General features: G+C 38.8%; 1 protein-coding gene across 10 annotated transcripts in view; it reads left to right on the top strand.

Moving 5' to 3' along the window:
• TBCK (TBC1 domain containing kinase) overlaps positions 1–23,167 on the top strand; it is a 181,165-nt gene that overhangs the window by 5,264 nt on the left and 152,734 nt on the right. For 6 of the 10 annotated variants that reach the window (XM_043545291.1, XM_007054394.4, XM_043545293.1 and 3 more), the window contains 2 exons: positions 10,922–11,150; positions 13,358–13,430. In XM_043545291.1, coding sequence (XP_043401226.1) covers positions 10,958–11,150; positions 13,358–13,430 — 266 coding nt within the window. In that variant the 5' untranslated portion in view covers positions 10,922–10,957. Of the gene's footprint in view, positions 1–1,582; positions 1,736–3,303; positions 3,363–10,921; positions 11,151–13,357; positions 13,431–23,167 lie in introns of those variants that run through there. The other 4 variants (XM_027833630.3, XM_027833638.3, XM_043545292.1 and 1 more) reach the window with 4 other exon arrangements.

Here is a 23,167-nt window from a genome sequence, read left to right as displayed (position 1 = left end):
TTCATAGAAGGCATACAGTTAAAGTGTTGATTCTGTGACTTTCTCGAAACAGGCAGACCCTTGCACTCACACAGAGCCCCTTTGGAGTCAATGAGGCACTAATGTCTATTTGTGAAGGATCAGGGTCAAATAAATGTACACTTAACTGAAGAAATACAAAAAAAGTATATCTTTTTAAAACTGTGTTGGGTAGTAGAATAAAGCATTACTATAAAAACCTTAGTCTGTGCTGTTTCTCATTTATTTTCTTAAGATAGTAACTATATAATGGCACAGAATATGTATCTGATTACTTCTGAAGTTAGTATTTTTAATGCATTCATTTGTGGTGGAACAAATGCTTAATTCTGTCATGTGTTTGTAGATTATATTTGCTGTGTACAACAACCTTGTTTAAAATTTAAACCAAAATGGTGCCACATCTTCTAATTTTTGTTTGTTGCAAATCAGGATTTTCAAAATATAAAGAAAAGTCAAATCTGAAACTTTAGTAAGAAGTTCGATTTCTTTTGTCCAACATCAGATTTCAGTGTGTAAAGTTAGGCAGCATTAGCTTAAGTACAGCACACATTACCTAAACATTAAATATACAGCCCATAGATTTGTTATATTTACACTCTAGTCTGTTGTTTCTACATTCAGGGTATGTTTATTTAATTTTTTTTAACTCAGAGGGAGAGTGATTCACAAAGGGAAGCTGAGAAGCCCACGCTATGAACAAGGTGGCATTCCTTCAGTAAAGAGCTACTCTTGACTGGCATATTTTTTTTAGTATTACGTGCTTTTATTTTTCTTGGATAACTTTCTCAGTGTTAGTGAAATGCTACAGGGCAATATTAAGACAGAAAGGAAAAAAACTAACTAGTTTTCAGATTCCTCAGTTCTTTCTAAACAATTTTATTTTACTAAGTGTGTTGTTTCATGTCACTGTTGAGATGTAGGAAACACGGGGGGCTGGGCTTCTGGGTGCAAGAGACTGGCAAAGTCATCACACACATTGGAACTCAGCTTCTGACTCCAGCATGTATCTCATCAGAATCATCTACTGAGCATGCCTGGCCTATTTTACAGCTTCTCCTTACCTGAGCTCTGATGGCTCAGTTCTCAAATTTTGAATATTTATGACTCCACATACCAGGGGAATTTGCTCATGGAAATACTGATCCACCCAATGACTACCAGCCCTTAACTTCTGGATGGTTCTGGGCACTTCAGGTAAATGGTCTTACTGTGTCTTACTGCATGTGTGCACAGACAGAGATACAAACAAACACAATTAATTTCTCAGCGACCTCCCTTTGTCTAAATTGTTTATTTATTGTTTAAATAAATAAAATTCTGCAATGCAAAAGGTATGTGGATTGTTTTTGATTTTTTCGGTGGTGGGAGTTATGTAAAAAGGGAGAAATAGCAGAGTGTGCAGCCAGAAAGAAACAGTGCCTATATCAAAGCAGAGCAATAGGAAGAAGGGACAACAATCTTCAGAGTACCTGGGAACTGGACCAAAAAAAACTTGCTGTGGCTGCAGATTGTAAAAAAGACCCTATTTGGGAATATTTTCAAGAAATTTCTGTACTGCTAGGTAAAAAAGGAACACGTGCCAAACGTAAACAGTGCAACAAAGAGATGCAAGGTCTGGCCGTCCGAATAAAACAAGATTATGAAAAAGGCTCTTCAGAGGGCAGTGACTTTGAAGATGATTATGTGGACATGCTTGAATAGTCTGGATCAACTAGTTAGTAAATTTATTTTGCACCATTCTTATGGACTGCCTACCATATTTTATTATGCTAGTAAATGATAACTTAGATTATTATTATATACTTGTTTTGGGTGGATTTCTTCACTTATGAATTTCAAAATGTTTTCAAAATATAATTGGTATGTTACTTTGTTATGGGAGTATTTATCAGTTACGTTTTTATTGTTACTCCTAAACTTACTTATTTTATTGCTAATTTTTATTTTATTGATGATCAGACATCCTAAGTGAAGATTTTCTGTTTAAAAGTAAAGTTTTATTGGAAAGTTATTAATTTTAAGGTTTAATTTTTTTTTCAAACTGTTTGGTATGGTGCTAGAGATAAGGGTTTAAATAGATTTAGATAATCCTTTCTTGTTAATTATATTCCCTTTAAAACTGGCTTTAGAATAAATTATATCAGTGGTACAAGCAGCTGCAGTATGAGGAATTGTTTATTTACAACCTTACTTTTTTAAAGCAGTGAACTCAGTACCACTTCAGTGGGTGAGTGTGATTTTTTTTTTTTTTTTTTAGGGCTGTCAAGCTATTAAAAAAATTAATCGCGTGATTAAGCGCGCTGTTAAACAATAACAGAATGCAATTTATTTAAATATTTTTGGATATTTTCTACATTTTCAAATATATTGATTTCAGTTACAACACAGAACACAAAGTGGACAGTGCTCACTTTATCTTTTTATTGCAAATATTTGTAATGTAAAAAAAGAAATAGTATTTTTCAATTCACCTAATACAAGTAGTGTAGTGCAGTCTCTTTATCATGAAAGTTGAACTTACAAATGTAGAATTATGTACAGAAAAAAACTGCATTCAAAAGTAAAACAGTGTACAACTTTAGAGCCTACAAGTCCACTCAGTCCTACTTCAGCCAATTGCTCAAACAAGTTTGGTTACAATTTGCAGGAGATAATACTGCCTGCTACTTGCTTGCAATGTCACCTGAAAGTGAGAACAGTGTTCGCATGGCACTCTTCTAGCCAGCATCGTCAGATATTTTTGTGCCAGATACGCTAACGATTCATATGTCCCTTCATGCTTCAACCACCATTCCAGAAGACATGCGTCCATGCTGATGATGGGTTCTGCTTGATAACGATCCAAAGCAGAGTGGACTGACGCGTGTTCATTTTCATCACCTGAGTCAGATGCCACTAGCAGAAGGCTGATTTTCTTTTTTGGTGGTTCGGATTCTGTAGTTTCCGCATCCGAGGGTTGCTCTTTTAAGACGTCCAAAAGCATGCTCCACACCTCATCCCTCTCAGATTGTGGATGGCACTTCAGATTCTTAAACCTTGGGTCAAATGCTGTAGCTATTTTTAGAAATCTCACAATGGTACCTTTTTGCATTTTGTCAAATTTGCAGTGAAAGTGTTCTTAAAACGAACATGTGTTGGGTCATCATCCAAGACTGCAATAATATGAAATTTATGGCAGAATGTGGGAAAAACAGAACAGGAGACATACAATTCTCCCCAAGGAGTTCAGTCACAAATTTAATTAATGCTTTTTTTTTTTTTTTTTTTACTGTTTTCTTTTAGCATAAGAGGTTCTGAATCTCCATCATCTGCCGTATCTACAACTTCAGTATCATCTGCAGGTACAGTAGAACCTCAAAGATACAAACACCAGAGTTACAAACTGACCAGTCAACCACGTACCTCATTTGTAACCAGAAGTACACAACCAGGTAGTAGCAGAGACCAAAGGAAAAAAAAATAAACAAATACAGTACTGTGTTAAACTACTAAAAAAATAAGGAGAAAGCAGCATTTTTCTTCTGTATTGTAAAATTTCCAAGCTATATTAAGTCAACGTTCAGTTGTAAGCTTTTGAAAGAACAACCATAATGTATTGTTCAGAGTTAACAAATGTTCCTGAGGTGTTCATAACTCCTGAGGTTGTACTGTACCACCAACAGTGCTGCAACTAAACATATTTCAGACGATAAATTACCTGTGTTTGTGTTTAAAAAACCCCCAAAAGCTACATCATCCTGTAAAACCACTGATCATAATCAGGACCAGCAAATTGCAGCAAACCTCCATAGATTGTTCAGTTCATTTATGCAACAGATTCTTCCCTTTGTCTTGTTCAGAACAAACAATTCAGTGACATAGTTCAGTCATTATGACCAAGCTACTCTCTACCTAGCAAAGCAGACATTGCTAGAAAGTTGCTGCTTATAGCGTATAAGAAGGAAATTGAACAGAGTGCAAAAAACATTGATGGGAAAATTTCTTAATCTTCTCCATCAATCAAGACTCAGTGTACACAATGACCTAGTATTATGTGCTAGTGTGACAACAGAAGATGGGGTTGTTTATCTCTCAGAAACAAGTGACACATCAGGAAAGGCCTATTTCGAAGAATATTTAAAACTGTGAACTAAAATTCAAGTGTCAAGTGTGTAGTTTTCTCACAGATAATGCTGCAAATCATTGGTAACAAAGATAAGAAGAAATTTAGGATAAAAAGAATGCAAGGAATCTGACACTTAGAACCTACGAGTGCAGTGCTCATTTGATGCATCTTTTACCCAAAGACTTAAGTACAACTTAAGAATAAAATGGACAAAGTTGCTGAAATTATTTCTACAACAACCACTTCGTTTCATTTTCTCTGAAGAGAGCAGGAGGATCCAAATTAATTCTTCCCCAAGATGTGCGATGGAATTCAGTGTTTGACTGTTTTGAGCTATTTATTAAGAGCAGGCCTATTCAGGTGACAATTTGTGAAGAAAACTGTGACAAAATTGATGGAACTGTCACAAGCAAAGTAGTTAACATGGTACTAAACAGAAATGTAAAGATACGCTGAATATACTGAAACATATTTCCATAGCCCTGGACAAACTGCAGAAAAATTGTTGCCGTATTGGTTGATGCTGCTGAAATTTGGAAAGGACTTCAAGAAACATGGAAGAAATACCCAACAACAAACTTAAATTGTAGGCAGTAAAGAAGCAGATTTTCTTGCCAGTATTGTCAACCCAAAGTACAACGGGTAGGTGCCTAACTGCTGAAAAACATGCTGCTGCTATGCCATGGGCATCTAATAAGCACTCATCAGTTATGCCAACCATATTAAATTTCAGGGCTGGAGGTGAAGTAGTACATTTTTGCTGATGTTTTAGAGAGTCACCATTCAACTGGTGAAAGTCACTAGCTAAGCACCTGGAGGGTTGAAAAAGGAGGAACACTTGCTTTTCTCTTTCAGTGTATGAATAAAAACGAGGAGGGTGGGGATGTACTAATTGTAAAAGTTTGAAGGAGTATTGTGTTTGAGACTGTCTCATTTTGAAGAGACTTAGGGTACATCTACAGTACAAAATTATTTCGAAATTATTCTATTCCAATTTTTGGAAGCGATTTTATATATTCGGTCTTCCGTGTCCCCACTAAAGCGCGTGAATTCGGCCTAGTGCATCCACAGTACCAAGGCTAGTATCGAATGTCGGAGTGGTGCACTGTGGGGAGCTATCCCACAGTTCCTGCAGTTCCCACCGCCCACTGGAATTCTGGGTTAAGCTCCCAGTGCATGATGGGGCAAAAACATTCTCACGGGTGTTTCTGGGTGTGTGTCGTCAGTCGCTCCTCCCTTCGTGAAAGCTATGGCAGACGATTGTTTCATGCCTTTTTGGTGTGCAGACATCATATTGCTTTCAGCAGATGGTGCACCGCTGCTCTCCTGCTTCTATGAATCCACCTCTCATTTCCTCTCCTCTTCCTACGTAATCTCTACTATCTACTCTTTCTCTTCCTCATCGAACGGTTCCGCTGCCAACTCTGCTTGGCCATCGTGAACCCGAGCAGCACAGCTTCCGCCGCCAACGCTGCTCTCCTGCTATTGCTGCGCTTCCGAGCTTCTCCATGTTGTCTGTCCTGGCCTCCCGCCTCTGTGAAAGCTACAGAAGACAACCATTTTCCGCCTCTTTTTGGCTATCATGAACCAAACAGCACCTCTTCCACTGCCACTTTGCTCTCCTACGTTTTGCACCCTTTTTCCAGGATTACCCATACAGGCGCCATAGCCATGGAGCCCGCTCAGATCTCCCGCTGCAGTTTTGACCATTGTAAATACCTAGCACATTATTCAGCAGTATGTGCAGCGCCTGCAAAACCGGGCAAGGAAGTGACGACAGCGCAATTACGATAGTGATGAGGACATGGACACAAACATTCCTAGAAGCACAGCATGTGGCGATTGGGAGATCATGGTGGTGATGGGCCACGTTCATGCCGTGGAACGCCGATTCTGGGCCTGGGAAACAAGCACAGACTGGTGCGACCACATAGTGTTGCAGGTATGGGATGATTCCCAGTGGCTGCGAAACTTTTGTATGCATAGAGCCACTTTCATGGAACTTTGTGACTTGCTGTCCCCTGCCCTGAAGCACAAAGACACCAAAATGAAAGCAGCCCTCACAGTTGAGAAGTGAGTGGCCATAGCCCTGTGGAAGCTTGCAACACCCGACAGCTACCGGTCAGTCGGGAATCAGTTTGGAGTGTGCAAATCTACTGTGGGGGCTGCTGTGCTGCAAGTAGCCAACGCAATCATTGACCAGCTGCTATCAAGGGTAGTGACTTTGGGAAATGTGTAGACCATTGTGGATGGCTTTAATGCGCTGGGGTTCCCTAACTGCGGCGGGCCGATAGACGGAACGCATATCACTATCTTGGCCCCAGAACGCCATGGCGGCCAGTACACAAACTGCAGGGGGTACTTTTCCATGGTGCTGCAAGCACTGGTGGATCACAAGGGACGTTTCACCGACATCAATGTGGGATGGCCGGGAAAAGTGCATGACGCTCCATCTTCAGGAACTCTGGTCTGTTTGAACAGCTGCAGGAAGGAACTTACTTTCGAGACCAGAAAATTACTGTTGGGGATGTTGAAATGCCTATAGTTATCCTTGGGGACCCAGCCTACCCCTTAATGCCATGGCTCATGAAGCCGTACACAGGCACCCAGGACAGTAATAAGGAGCAGTTCAACTATAGGTTGAGCAAGTGCAGAATGGTGGTAGAATGTGCTTTTGGACGTTTGAAAGCGCGCTGGTGCAATTTATTGACTCAGTTAGATCTCAGCACAACCAATATTCCAATTGTAAGTGCTGCTTGTTGTGTGCTCCACAATATCTGTGAGAGTAAGGGGGAGACGTTTATGGTGGGGTGGGAGGTTGAGGCAACACGCCTGGTGGCTAGTTTTGCACAGCCAGACAACAGGGCGATTTAGAAGAGCGCAGCAGGGCACACTGCACATCTGAGAAGCTTTGAAAACCAGTTTCATGACTGGCCAGGGTACGGTGTGAGAGTTGTGTTTGTTTCTCTTGAAGTTACCCGACCCCTGTATATATGAAAGGAAATAAAGTCACAGTTGTTTAAAAACTGTTCTTTATTATTTGTTGCACAACACACTGAGAGAAATAAGAAGGTACACCGGGGGCGGGGGGTGGAGGAGGGAAGGACAAGTCCAGAAACCAAATCAAAACTTCGGATATGCCAGCTTTCTGCTGCTTGTGCAATCCTCTGGGGTTGAGTGTGTGGGGCCCCGTAGCCTCCCCTCGCCATGTTCTTGGACGTCTGGGTGAAAAGGCTATGGAACTTGGAGAGGAGGGAGGACGGTTATACAGGGGCTGCAGCGGCAGTCTGTGGTCTTGCTGCCTTTCCCGCATTAGATCCACCATACAGCAGAGCATGTCAGTTTGCTCCCCCATGAGCTTGACCATAGCATCCTACCTGCTCTCATCGCGCATGTCCCTCCTCTGTTTGTGTTCATGTAATGCTTTACGGGACTCGGCAATTGTTTGCCTCCATGCATTCAGCTGGACCCTATCAGTGCGGGAGGACTGCATGAGCTCAGCGAACATGTCGTCCTGAGTTCGTTTTTTCCACCTTTTAATCTGGACCAGCCTGTGGGATGGAGTAGATAGAGACCGCGTTGAAACATTTGCACCTGTGGGAGGAGAAAAAGGGAGGGTAGTATTTTAAAAGATACATTTTAGAGAACAAAGGGGACACTCTCTCTCTTTCTCAGTGAAACAGGCAATTCATAGTACACAGCACATGTTCTTTCTGTGCAAGGTCGCATTTTGCCTTTTGTACTGAAGTACCTGCCACTTGCAAGCCATCACATGCAGCTGGGCAACAGAATTCAGCTTGCAGGCAGCCATGGTAAGCCCTAGGGGCATGCGGGATTCTGCTTCTTCCGCATTCATTTCAATGCTTTCAAACTGCTGGGCCCCCTTTCCCATAGCAAGCAATGCCTGGTGGATTTGCCATTTAAAAGGAGAGCCTGTGGGCTCTCTGGGATGATCGCTTCACACAACACCCTCTTTCCCTCCCCATCCCCACACAAACCGACCCACCGCATGGCTCCAATGAGGCTCTGAGCAGGGATGAGCCCTTTAAACTAAACGCAAATAGCCCAGCGAGGCTGGGTTTCCCACCGCGTGGCTCCGATCAGGCTCTCACTCATCAGAAGTGCCTTCTCCAGGGTCATGGTCTGGGAGCATGCCTTGGGAGTGGGGGGAAGCTATTGGCTCCAGCATTAAGAATAGTTCCTGGCTTGGAGGGAAAACGGATTCCCCACTTGCTGCATGTGTACTCTCCTCCTCCTTCTCCTTCTCTTCGTCCTCCAAAAACTCATCCTCCTCGTGCTACTCCCCCCTTGCAGGTGTCGACGGACAGTGGTGGGGTAGTGGTCGTCACCCCGCCATAATTGAATGCAGCTCACGGTAGAAGCGGCATGTATGGGGCTGTGACCCAGAGCGCATGTTCACATCCCTGGCTTTTTGGTTACGCTTGCCTGAGCTCCTTGATTTTTGTACGACACTGCTCTGTGTCCCTGGAGTAGCCTCTTTCCATCATGGCCCTGGAGACTTTAGTGTACGTATTTATGTTTCTTTTTTTGGAAAGTAATTCTGCCATAACAGATACACCTCCCCAACATACGATGAGATCCAATACCTCCCGTTCGGACCATGCTGGAGCTCGTCTGCGAATCCAGGACCACATGGTCGCCTGCGATGGTGGACTCTGCATGGTCGCCTGTGATGGTGGTGACCAAACAGGAAATTCAAAAGTTTCTGGGGCTTTTACTGCCTACCTGGCTAGTGCATCGGAGTTGAGAGTGTTGTCCAGAACGGTCACAAGGGAGCATTCTGGGATAGGTCCCGGAGGCCAATAACGTCTAATTGTGTCCACATTACCTGTAACCCAGAACTGCGATCTCGATTTTAGCGCTACTCCACTTGCCGAGGTGGAGTACAGAAATTGGATTAAAGAGCCCTATAAATTGAAAAACTGGTTCCGTCGTGTGGATGGAATCAGTTTTATTTCGAAGCAGCTCGGCTAATTTCGAAGTAACCGTGTACTATAGACCAGGACTTAGGCAAGTAGGAACTCTAGTCACTTTTACTTAGGCATATTTAAAAGTTTTCCCAGGCTGACCTGAAATGATCAGTTTGGTTCACTGACTGCAGTTAATCCTTCTGTTTCTTTAATAAATCATTTTAGTTGTATATATGAAACGTGTTTTGATAAGAGACGTTTATGTATTCGAAACATTTAAGGTGGTTTTGTTTAATAAATATAAATTAAATTCCGGTTACCATCCTAATGCGGCTTGACACAAATCATGAGCAAAAAGTTTATGTAATAGAAAATCATGAATGAATTATTACTTATTTAACGTACTAAAATGTACAATTAATAAGCATCTGAAAATATTAAGGTATAGAGTTGTTTTAATAAATCTATATATTTATAGAGTCGCCTCCTAAGTAGAAAAAAATGTACCTTTTCTTTCGAAAATAACTGAAGTACAAATTGAAATGTTGATCAGAATCATTTATTTAAATTGAGACATTCCACTTGGTGATTTAAATCGCCTTGATTTAAAATCAGTCCACCCTGAATGCCAAGTTAAAATTCTGTATTACTTATTTTATTCCTTACTCTATCTTCCTTTCTGTCCTTCCACTCACTTCTGTAATCTGTTTCTCACATGCCATGTGCACACACATGCACATGCTGTCTCTTTCACACATTCTGGCAACAGGGACAGTCATGTCTAACGATGGCCTATGCTGCCAGGCTTCACAGCCCAAAACTGATTGGGGAAATGGGTTAAGCAAAGTCATTCACTCAGCTGCATTAGATTCTGATACTTGGTCCTTCATGTCAAGATGTTAGCAGGCCAGCTGAAGAGGAAGAATTTGTGACTTAACCTGTCAAACATCTATTTATTGGGGGGTGGGGTGTTGTTTTTTGTTTTTGTTTTATTCTTGTATTGCACAGCTGTGACATATTTTTCCAAAAAAGCGTGAGTGAAATTTTAACTCTAAATTAATTGAAATGCCATGTAATGCTTGGCCCAGACTAGGGAACTTGCTTCCCCAAGAGATAAGAATGATGATGGAACTCACCACTTCTGGAACTAAAAGCAAAACTCATTTCTTTGAATCAGTGTTTCCAATAACTTTTTCACATATGGACACTTCACTGACACTCTTACACATGAACAGAAAGAAGCAAACAAAACCTACCGCCTAATCAAGCTGTTTCTCATACTTGGCTGGGAAAGAAGTGGGGAGGGGGAAGAGAAACTCTTATTTTCTATTTTTGGATACTTTGAGATGTTAATATACTCCAGTGATGAAGGATTATCTGAGGTACTAAGGACACCTCAACAAATGGTGTTGAATTTTGAGAAATGTAACTTGTGGTCTGCTAGTATGTGATGTGGTTTTAAGAATATATTTTTCTTTCATTCCATTTAAAATCTATCCTTAACTATCAAGATAGTGCAGACTCTGTTTTATTTTAAGACTGCTTAGCTTCTTTTGTTGGTTGCTTTATTTAACTTGATATTAACACAATCTTCACTATAAATCTAAAGTTTATTTTAATCCCTGAACATTGTTTAACACTGTCTAACACTTCCCTATTACTTTTGTAATGCAACAGGGCTGCATAATTGTGATACTGATGCACAAGTGTATATTTTTTTGTTTTACTAAGAATTATGCTTTAGTGGCTTTATTACTTTTAATCTATTCTATCTAATATTTTGGCAATATTAATAATTTGTTAATCACAAAACCCTTTTTGCCATACTTCAGATTTTAGGTGAAATTCTTCATTTTCTTTTCAGGAGTGTGCACTGCTTGGAAGGATTTAAGGGGAAAAAATGTTTCCCTTGAAGGATGCTGTGATGGGTGCCTCCACTTTCTTTGCTTCAGCTCTGCCACATGATGTTTGTGGAAGCAATGGTCTTCCTCTGACACCAAACTCCATCAAAATTTTGGGCCGTTTTCAAATCCTTAAGACAATCACTCATCCCAGACTTTGTCAGTATGTGGACATTTCTAGAGGAAAGCATGGTGAGTGTTTTCTTTCCTAGGGAAATTGCATTTTTATGCAAGAAGATATTTTACAGTAATGATTTTGTTGATGTTTGAAGTTAACTGCCCCAGTAAAATTTTTCCTTTGTGGCTTACATTGGCGAAAGCGTGCACATTTTGTTTTCAGGACAGCAGTGTGGCTCTATCTGGACTGACTCTGTAGCAGTCTTATTGCTCTCTCATTACACATAACAAAAGCAGATGTAAGAGAGACAAGGTGGGTGAGGTAATATCTTTTATTGGACGTCTGTTGATGAAAGAGACAAGCGTCACTCTTAGTAACTTTCCCATACCTGAAGAAGAGCTCTGTGTAACTCAAAAGCTTGTCTCTTTCACCAACAGATGTTGGCCCAGTAAAAAGATATTATCTCACTCACCCTGTCTCTTTAATATTCTGGGTCTGACATGGCTACCGTAACGCTCCATAAAAGCAGATGTAGGTGGTTTGGCTGAAGGTCTCTGTAATCTGGTTATCTGCATAACAAGGAGTGATAACTTTTAGGTATTTCCTTTTCTTTTTCACAAAGTTCTCATCTCTCTTTTCTTTCACTGCCCCTCCCTCCCCCCCCCATTTTTTTTCATTGAAATCTGCAGATTTCTTCATTCACTTGCCTTGTGGGTTTCTGGAATTCATCAATTTGTCTCAATTTTTTTACATATTTTAATTTCTTTAGCCTTTCTTTTAATCTTTAACCTTTGAAAGAAATATGTTCTACAGAAGGAGATCCCAGCAATTCCCTCCCAATCTTCTATTATGTCTTGAATCTTAAAAAGGAGTGTGAATTTTGTAAGGCAAATTGACTTTAAAATAGAAACTAGGGCTGTCAATCGATTAAAAAAATTAATCGTTATTAATCGTGCTGTTAAACAATAATAGAATACCATTAAAATATTTTTGGATGATTTCTACATTTTCAAATATATTGATTTCAATTATAACACAGAACACAAAGTGTGCAGTGCTCACTTTATATTTATTTTTGATTAAAAATATTTGCACTGTAAAAAACAAAAAGAATAATATTTTTCAGTTCGGCTAATAGAAGTACTGTAGTGCAATCTCTTTTTCATGGAAGTTGCCATGCAACCTCCTGTTTTCACTGTTAGGTGACATTGTAAATAAGAAGCAGGCAGCCTTATCTCATGTAAATGTAAACAAACTTGTTTCTCTTAGTAATGGGCTGAACAAGGAGTTGGACTGAGTGGACTTGTAGGCTTTAAAGTTTTACATTGTTTTGTTGTTGAGTGCAGTTATGTAACAAAAAAACCCCTCTATTTGTAAGTTGCACTTTCACCATAAAGAGATTGTACTACAGTACTTGTACGAGGTGTATTGAAAAATACTATTTATTTTATCATTTTTACAGTGCCAATATTTGTAATAAAAAATAACGGTATAAAGAGAGCAATGTCTACTTTGTATACTGTGTTGTAATTGAAATCAATATATTTGAAAATTAGAAAAACATCCAAAACTATTTAAATAAATGGTATTCTGTTATTGTTTAGCAGTGTGATTAACTGCACGATTAATTTTTTTAATTGTTTCACAGCCCTTTTTAAAACTATTAACTGTCAAGGCAGAAACAATGGATGTATTGTGCTTGTGCTGTGTGATAACTCTGTTATAACTATTTAAGGTCATGCTTCCAAATAAACTAACACTTTCCTACTAAAATACTATGGTGACTAGGCTGACGCTAATATGCCTGGCAGGTGCAGAGCATTCCTCTCATTAAAAATAGCAAGGTCAATGTTTGGTGAATTTTCATATGTTCTTGGAAAGTATTTTTGTTTTTGCAAGTGTGTTTCATATTACAGAAAGCTGTCAGAAAGGTATGTTGTAGTGAAAATTAAACATGGAGGCATCTCTAATATAGGTAGTCTTCACTATTCACAAAAATGTTTCTTTAGTAACAATTGAAAAGGTGACAGGTCTTGGTGTTTTAAATTTATCTGTGAGCATTTAAAAAATCTGCTGTATTTTATATATAAAAATAAAGCAATTTTGTTTCTGTGCAATCTGAGTTGTAAGCATTTTGAAGGATGTATAACGTGGCTATATTCAGTGTATGCCAAGTTCTCTAAAATAAGAAGGCATTCTCTTAGTCGCTAGCTTATGAAATGTTGAGATAATGCTGTGTGTCCAGATTCTAAAATTGCTGTTGGTATATTCTTTTAATTAGAGAGGCTGGTGGTGACTGCTGAACACTGTGAAAAGTGTCTGGAAGATTTGCTGCGAGACAGGAAACCTGTGAGGTACAGTATCAGGGAAAACACAGGAAGAGAACACACTAACTAAAAGCTTCAGATACCTTATCATTTAAAGTCCAGACACAAATTTTCTTTAACAAAACAAACAAACAAACTGCTTTTATAGGTCCATATGAATTTAATACTTATATTGGTTAATGTTTAACCCTTAAAGCACTGTCTACCAGACTTAACACTTGCTTAGGAGGGTTTGTGTATTTTTCTTCAGAGTCTAAAAGGTGAAGAATTTTAAAGAGAAATGTTTAAAATTAAGAAATACTTTTCTGCACACTAAACCTTGTTTTTATTTTAATAAATGCTGTTTGGAATAGAGTGAAAGTTAAGAGAAGGGGTTAGAATTTACATAAAAATTAAAATGTAAAAACAGTGTTTACAAAGATTTGGCAGTTGAGGTTTAATCTTCTTGATGAAAATACCACTTTCAAGGAAAAGTAATTATAAACAGTTTATTCTGATCTCTTTCGTTTGCATTTCTATGCATTAAAAATATTAATTGCTTCTCTGCTCATTTTTATGCCAGGTATATCACATTTGCAAAATGCAGTTCTGATACAAATACAAAAAAGTTCACAATACATTTCTACACAAGTAATTCAAATGTAGCTGTGTGCAAAAACTCACACACCACAGTTCTAATGTGAAGGTCTCCATCAAGTTTGGTCATTGAAGATACTACAGTAATGCATTCCATGGTCACTACTGTGACTTTTATTGCAACTTTAAAGTAATTACTGTAAGGAAATAAATATTATCGTTAGTAGTTTCAGAAGGGCATATTTCAGGTAAGGTACTATCCAGATATGTTCCTATGACTTAGCACATAAATCTGACTTTTTCTGTATATGTAGAAGGTTTATATACAACATGAACCATCCTCGCTGCTACTCTGAAATCTGTTTATTATGTGAGTTAAGTAGTTTCTGTGGGCACTATGTGTCCATATTATATTTCCATAATAATTCATTGTTAACACTAAGCTTGCACAGTTAAGCATGCTGGTCTGTATCTGTGACCGTAAAGAATGAACATGCCATTTTCCCTTTGTGCATATGAATAAGTATTACAATACAGTATTTACATAATTAAATACTAATTCTCAAATATTATAGGGTTTTTGGTACTCTGTAAGGTAATTAAACACCATATCTTTTAAGGAGCAAAGTTAAAGGTTGAATGCAGAACCTTAACTTTAATGCTTTCATACCTGTATATTTGCTGTGTATTCATATGGGGCCTGATCCAGTGCCCATCAAACTCGATAGGAAACTTCCCATTAACTTGGTGGGCTTTGGATCAGTCCCTTTCACAGTCCTACAAAGCTCTAGAAATAATTAAAGCAGGAGGAAACCCTTTTCCCCCCTCCCCCCCCTTACCTTGCTCTACTGTACTACTCTCTCATGGTCCTCCCAGAAACGTATGTTTTAGTGTGGGATGCGAGGGAGCACAGGTTGACTACTGCCTCTGAGCTAGTTTTGAGAAAAGTCCACTTAAAACAAAATAGCTATTTGTTTTGAATTAAATAATAAAAAGATGCCTGTACAAAGGCGTAGGTGCCCTGGCAGTTAATTTTACAATAACCCCAGCAACAATAAAACAGTTATTCAAACAACCCTCTCCCAGCCCTCTAAAAAAACATCAAAAACAAAATCCTGTTTTCTCTCCTTTTAGAGAAATAGCCTCAGTCTTCTCTAAAAATCTTCTCAATTAAGTAATAGCTTTTGCAGCAGTGGCTCCTGGCTCATTTGCTTGCATTGCAATGCATTTCTCAAGCCCCTCGACTACTGTTCATTTTTACACCACTTGAAGATTTGCTAGGTATCTTAGTACCTCGTTTTTGAAATTCCCTAACTTTGTTCAGTTGTTATGGTTTGTCTTCACAACAGGCAAAGTTCATCCTCAGTAATGACTAACTGCATTAGTGTTCAGAATTTCAGCCATTTTTGCTGTGTCTCTGTCCCAAAAATGGGAGAAGTTTGTGTGGTGGGTTTTTTTTTTTTTTTTTTTTGTTTTTTGGGTGGGTTTTTTTGAGTGGGGAGGAAATATGATGTAGGGGTTTGGATTTTTTTTCCATTAACACAAAAATGCTGAAAAGTTTCTACTGAGACGTTAAAGTAAATCTGAGTTCAGGTATTTAAATTTATTTCCAAACAAGAATTTTTAAAGAAATAACGAGCTTATGAAATGGAAAGTAATTCCTATATCCTCAGTATAGTAGGTGCTTCTGCTTCAAACGCTGCAGTTGATAGCATATGTAGTAGAAGCTAAAAGATAAGTTCTCTTCAAGCAACGTTTCCAGTTAGACTAAGACAAATATTTTCCCTTTACTTGTCCTTTTGTGAGACGCATCAATAGCCAGAAATAATTTGGACAGGAGCAATTCCCAGTTATTTGATCTGTCTATGTCTATTAGCTTTATAGAGAACTGTTTGGCTTTTTCCATGTATTCTGATTGCATTAGTCTATGATAGCAGAGCACGTTTAATACCCAGAGCTGATGAGTATGCTATTGTAATTAATTTCATAAACTGTTTATGGAATGGAGAAGCTGCTCTTATGGTTTCTAGATTAGTTTTTCCCACACTTGCCAGAAACTAAGTCCTTTGCACCTGTACCACACTTTGATGTAAAGTCAGCAGGAAATCTTCGATTAGGTTAGTGTTGAAATTCAAGACCTACCATTGTGGATTGTCCAGCTTTCCATACATATTGCAAAACAACAGGCTGTCCAGCTGTCTGGTAGTTATTTGCAGTTAATCATCTAAAGTCATGCATCACTTATGGCATACATTACTTACAGTCTGATTTACTACTTTTTTTCTAAAAAAGTGAACAAGAGCATCCTTCATGTTTAAGGTTAACTATCCTCAAAGTTTGACCAGGACCTCATACCTGTGTGTGGGGGGGGGGTTTCATCAGAATTAACAGTTTTTTGGACTCCTGGGCTCTGCTCTGTTGTGGGATGAGCACAGTGTGGTAACTACTTGTACTGGGAAATGGGAGTATGGAGCCGCTGCTGCTGGCCCTGGGGCTGACCACGCTGCTGGACTCATACAATCTTAACTTTTTCTGTGTGAAATGGAGATTTCCAGAACCTGAAGGATTATAAATTTAATTCTTATTTTAAAGGAGAGTTTAAATGATGAACGGCTGCCTGCAAAGTGCCGATACTTACCACCACTGTCCTATGGCTCAGGCCAGACTCTGTCAAGAGACAGAGACAAAACTATCCCTTCCATGCTCGCTATAGCGTAGGAGACAAATTAAAAATATCTCAGTTATGTTAGTCATGGAGAACAGTTCAGGCAGTACCAGGAGTCGATGCATTCAGAGAAGAACAACATTACATTGCATTTATGATAACATTTCCGTAGAATGTGCAGCATGGCTACACAGGACCTTGAGACACTAGAAAAAGCCAGTCAAATGTGTGCACATGCACGCTCACACACACATTAGGTTCCAGATACCTCCCAATGAAACAGAACAAAAGTTCTGAGAACTTCCTTCCTATCACATATGGGCAAATGCCTCACATCCTGCGACTTTCAGAATCCCCTTAGCAGAAGTGTAGAATAAATGAACAACTTCCAACAGTGGATCGAGGTGTGAGTGGGGTTAGGAGAAGAATCCTATGCAAATGGTCAAGAGTCCTTATGGCTAACCAGTGATGGATTCTCCACCACTGACAATTTTTAAATCAAAATTGGATGTTTGTCTAAAAGACATGCTCTAGGAATTATTTGGGGGAAGTTGTATGGCCTGTGTTATACAAGAAGTCAGACTGGGTGCTCACAATGGTCCCTTCTGGCCTTGGAATCTATGAATAAACTGTTCTCCAAATTTGTGGATGGGAAAGAATTTCCTTGGGGCACATTGGCAGGAACTTGGCAATATTGTCACCTTTTGAAGTACTGAGTTGGGATTGCATATTAGGCTTCCATGCACTATCCTATAACACTGCAGAGGTGTGGTCCAGAACACTGGTTGGCTTTGTTCCGTCCTGTCTCTCTTTTTTTCTATATTCTCTGGTTTGTCATATGTCTCGGGAGCCTGCTGTATTTTAAATACCAAAGCAGTTGTTCATCTCGAGAAAACAACAATATTAGTTCCGTGTATTGTTAACTGCTGAGTCATGAACTAGCCTATTCCAGACTGATTAGCCTTTACTTGTGTTGGGGAAGGTTGGCCTCCATAGCAATGACTGGAACTCAGGAGACGGGAGTTCAGTTAGTCATTGCTGAGTTCCAGGCTCAGCCACTGATGCAGTGTGTGTTTAAATCAATCACTTTCTCTTTCTGGTCTCAGTTACCCATCTGTAAAATGGGGATGATAATCCTTTTTTCCATCCTTTGTCTTTTCTGTTTGAGTATGTTCTGCAGCATGGGTTGTCTTTCACTATGTGGCGGGGCTTCCAGGGATTGTTGTATCATAAATAACAATCAGAAAGCTTGATAGAACTTTCTTTTATGGTTGGAGCTGTAAATGAGTATCCTAACTAGTATGAGTGTCCTTCTGTTTAGCTCAGACACTCAGATTACCTTTTCTAGACCTGAAGAAGAGCTTTGTGAAGCTCAAGCTTGTCCCTTCCACCAACACTATTTGATCCAATAAAATATATTACCTCACCCATCTTGCCTCTCTTCTAAGCATCTGTAAAATGGGTTGTTACTCCAACTCATCTGCTCTCTCAAAATCTAATTAAAATAACCCTTATTTGTGTGGTAATAGTTCAGATCCCTTCACTCTGAGGAGAGGAGGTGAAAAACTGAAAGATCATGCTGCATGGTGGGAGTAGAGAAGGGAGAGAGTGCCACCTTCACACATTTGGAAACTCTCTTAGAATTCCCCTGCCACTGCTTTGGAGTGGCCAGGCTTTGTAGAATTTTTGGGGTGGAGCCAGGTGCAGGAAGGTTTGGAGTTAGACTATCTACTCTCTTCAGTATTCTCCCTTGTTTACCATGGAAATATTCACATGGATAGTTCACCTGGAATTAGTACTGTTTGAAGCAGCATTAATTCCTGTGAGTTCTCTTCCTGGCTGCTGTGATGACGTCACATGGGATTCTGGTAACAGCAGCACAGCTCCATTTGAAACTGTAGTGCCATCAGGAGGGTAAGCAATAGTCTAGTGATAGGCATTGATGTGGGAGTCTCTGGTGATTTTCTTATCCTGGAGCATTTGGGCAGCCATGTCCTCTTTTTATGCCACACCTGTCCACCAATTTTGTCCTCTTGAGAGAACATGTACAAGTAGATTATTCTACGTAACCCATTCAGTTTCTAGAGATAGTGTTTATGGGCTTCTCAGTATGGGAAGGCATGATCTAGATAATAGTTTCTTTTTCACCTAATCATAATAACTTGCAGTGTAGTTTTCCTCACTGTAGCTTTAATTTTCTTAACAATTGCTAACACAAAATCAGTTTTGAGAAGTATCTTCAGGAGACATCTTAGTACCAGTTTGTTTTAAAGGGCCTGGCATTTGTATACACAATAGTTGCACTCCTGATTTGTATGTATGCAAGAGATTAGGCCCCAAAAACTTGGCCCTAAGCATCTAGTGAATTGCCTGTAACAATGCCTGTGTATGTAAGGGTTCTTGTGAATATGCTTCTCAGACATCTTCAAAATGAGCTAAACAAAATACCTGAAAAATCTGAAGGGGGAATTATAAAATTCCAAAGTCCATCAAGTTCAGTAAGGTCAGTTCTCACCATTGTTTAAAGCTTTATTAGGTTTGTAAAGTTACTGTCTGCTTACCACCACTTTGATACCAACAGATGACAAGTTAAGATATTAAAAGATGGGAAATTAACTTTTTTTTAAAGCTATTTTAGAGCTATTCCTTTGGGATCATTTTTCCAGACAATATTAAAGAGGCTATAAGCAACACTTCATTGATGTTATAATATGAATTATGTGTATTTTTCCTTGCATGTCATACTTGAAGTGGTTTTCTTTTTCATTCTTTGACGAAGTTGATCTGCACTTGTATCCTTAATAATAAAAATGCCAACAAATGTAGCATTCAGACATTTAGCAGACTTCTGGCACCTCCAGTAGTGTTTCTGGATTGGTCTTAAATTTGTGACTAGGGCGGTCTATGCATATTTCTTTCTTTAATACAAAACAGTTTTCATACATTTTGAAAGTTATGTTTAAAAAAACTACCAGCGAACCATCAGAGATACAGAGGTATAGTATGTTGTACATGGACTCTTTGATAGGAAGCAGGCTATGTCTGCAGCTGCTTATTTGCTTGGTGGAAAACATGATCTGACTGTCTTGGATGAGTAACTTTTATTTGCGCTTATGAACTATTGTCTACTCGATTAGATTTCTTCATTCTATTCTGGAAAGAATGCAGTTCTTGGGATGAAATTACAGTATGAAAGGTACTGTAGAGAAAAAGATAACTTCCATATAGCTATAGATTTTAAAAAACCTGGACTTACAGATGGGTGCAGGTCTTCTAAAGTCTTTCCTGTGGTTTGAGTTTAAAAGCTGCACATGACCAGGGCATCAAGGGATGCATGTACTCTGCTTTGAATCAAGACAGTGGGCTCAAACTTTCCATGAGAAACCCATGTGCTATAATGAAGGTATACTGAACAAGGGTAGATGATGGAGTAGTAAAACACACTAGCATTAACAAACAGAACCTTTTAAAAAGTAGTTTCTCTCTTGCCATGTATAAGATACTATACTTTGGGGCATTTACTAGCTTCCAAGTTTTCCTTTTAATTCTCTACCAGAGGTTTATTTCCAAAACAAAATGTATTTTAGTGAAAACACAATGTAAGAATAACATTAGTGCAGACTTGTTTATTCATTATCTAAAGCTAATTTTCTTAATATAGAAATCAAACACTTTTGTAAATAAAGAAATTGGAGTTGGAGCTGTATTGGAAAATATAATTAACTGTAGCATTCCTTCTATACAATAGATATATTTTGCATTTGGTCTTTTATGTGAGTAATTACGAATGTTCAGGATGTTAAACAGCGACAACAAAAAGTAGCTTACATGAGGTATTGCATACGTGAAGTATTGAATACTTGCCCAGTCCTGTTCCATTTAAGTCAATGATGTTTTACCATTTTCTACAATGGGTGCAGTAATAAGCCGTGAGAGAGAGAGTGTGTGTGCGCGCGTGTGTGTGTACAATTTACTATATGCCATGTAAGGTACACTTTTCTTTCATTCTAAACATGTCCTGTGTGTGAACTATAGGGTTTCTCTTCACAGACCTGTATTCAGGGTATAGTTTTTCTTTCCTCATATGATAGAGGAACTAATACAAATATTCTAACAAATTTCTTTTGTGCTGAAACTGTCAATGCCCAATTTTGGGGGAAGAAAAGTTGGTCAAGATCAGTGGGACAATTTTTCATTCATTCAGATGTGGAGGAAGGAAAATATACTTAATGCTCCTGTCAGAAATTTTGAGTGGACAGAGTTTTAAACCATCCTCTTTCCAAAAATCCTAGCAGAGCAGCACCATCCTCCTAAGGGGAGGTATCTTGATCCTGTTGACACGTTTCTGCCACAGACTTTGTAAGGGTATAAGTAGAATCCCGTTTTGTATAAGTGCGCATGCTATCCCTAGCAAACCACCAGACTGGACAAATAATGTGCCAATGAACATCAGATTTGTGAGTGTTGAAATCTTACTAGTTTACATAAGCTACAGTGTCATAGAAAGCTGTTAGTGTTTTTCATCTTGATTCATTGAGCCAATGGGTAATATAAACTTCAGATCTCAACTTGAGATCCCAAGAAGTGGTTAGTTTTCAATGCTTGTCATATTTTTTTCTATATAAGTTATCTAGTGTGAGGAACTGACCAATCCATTAAACTTAACACATGGTGTATGCTTTACCTTTGTTTCTGTCTTCTTGAGCAAGTGGCAAGTTGGTGACTAGTATTAACTTGCAAGCTACGGTATCGCCTGAGAAGTGAGATCACAAAACATTACCCACAGAAACACCATCAAATTTAGCATCACTCACTAACTTAATGGACACACATCTTAAAATGTGCCATCAGATAACTTGAAATTTAACTCTGCCACCACTCTTTTATTTGACTCATGAACCTGCTTTTGCTATTGTGTCTTGCTATTTAAAATTAAATATAAATAGGTGCGCACACATTCCATTCGTTCACCTCCCTGGCCCCAGGGTTTTGAGATTTTAAGTAAAGGCGGCAGTATATCAGTCACCTTCTGCCTCGTCTGTCTTTGTGCTTTCTGCAGTGTAGCCCCTCATATTGAGAACAGCCTCTCAATTAATGCGTATCTAGCCTTCTCCTTCTAACTCCAGATTACTTTTTTTGGTCAGTGAATTTGTACCCATCAATGACTTCTAATTGTAAATGCTTATAGGGAAGTCCTGAACCCAAGTGAGTTTACATCAGCTCAGACCTTAAGTCTTCTGTGAATCTCAGAATAGGTCTGTCTCAGTTCTTCTGTAAAATTCCCAAAAGTATTTCTTGTGGTATTCTGCCCAGTTCTTTACATATGTTCCTAAAATAGTATTCTGAATGGAGCACTGAACTGACAAATTAGGGATGAATTTATTTGGATATGTTAGCATACTCATGAGCCTCTCTAATGATTTCTTGATTTGTGATCTTTTCGTTTGTACATTTGCCTCCCCTTTCTTGGGTGCAGTCAAACTCCTTAATCACTGTGTATCTGTTTGTATTTTTGGCAAAACACTGGGATCTATATCAATGTGATGTATTCTTTAACACATCTCATCTGTTAAACACCTTATTAAATTCTTTAAGAATTTAAATCTGAATCAGTTGGTAAGTTATTATGCATCCACTCGATCATGTGCACTTGCAGACTGTTCTTCAACCAAAGCACATGTGACTTTCTGTTCCACTAGTTCAAACTACTGAGTAGCATCTGTTATGCCTGCATGCCATTTCACATGGGTTCAATTTTGAGCCTGCCAGGTGCACCAAGCTTAGCTTTTAATCTTAATTTTGGGTGGTCAGTGACATTAAAAGAACACTAAGGTTACAAAGTCAAGTTCTCAAAAATTAGGAAATGACAGAGAATTAAGGTTATGCGTTTACCCTTTTTTATTTAAGGTTGTACTTGTCTTTTTTATTTTATTTGGTTTCAGCTGCCTTTATTAAAAATAATAATAATAATTCTCTTCAAATGTTTTCAGTCTACAGTGAGTCCACCGGGCCTGTTCTTTATGGCACTGCTTCACATAGTCACAGAAACCAGAGATAGACAAGATCTAGTTGATTTTACCATCTCCCTGCTAATGCAGTATTGTTTAGTATATGATTGATGGGAGATATTGTTTTCAGTACTATCAGTTTAACCCCACAAAAAACACTGCAGTAAATGCAGTAAGACCATTTTATTTTTAAATTGGTGAAGATTTTTTTTGAAGAAACATTTTCATTAGTGAGATTTTTAGTGGGACTGTGCTGACTGCTTAGGGACAAAAAGTGGAAATAAAGTGTGGGCGGGTGGGTCGTTCCTGTACCGAAATTAGATGCGGGAAGTTTTCAACATGATTAGAGTTAAACCAAGCTCCTTTCATATGTCACTCATAATTTCCTTTGCCATCTTTGCTCATTATCTGTCAAAAAGACTTTTATTTTAAGCAAGGGTAACTCACTTTTCTCTGTTCTCCTCGTCCTACTTGGTTCTTCAATTACATGATACTAAATTAGGTTCCTAAATGTC

This window comes from Chelonia mydas, chromosome 4, assembly GCF_015237465.2.
Source record: "Chelonia mydas isolate rCheMyd1 chromosome 4, rCheMyd1.pri.v2, whole genome shotgun sequence".
Taxonomy (NCBI): Eukaryota; Metazoa; Chordata; order Testudines; family Cheloniidae; genus Chelonia; species Chelonia mydas.
Note: the sequence above shows the minus strand (reverse complement) of the source record. Positions and strands in the feature narration are given on the sequence as shown.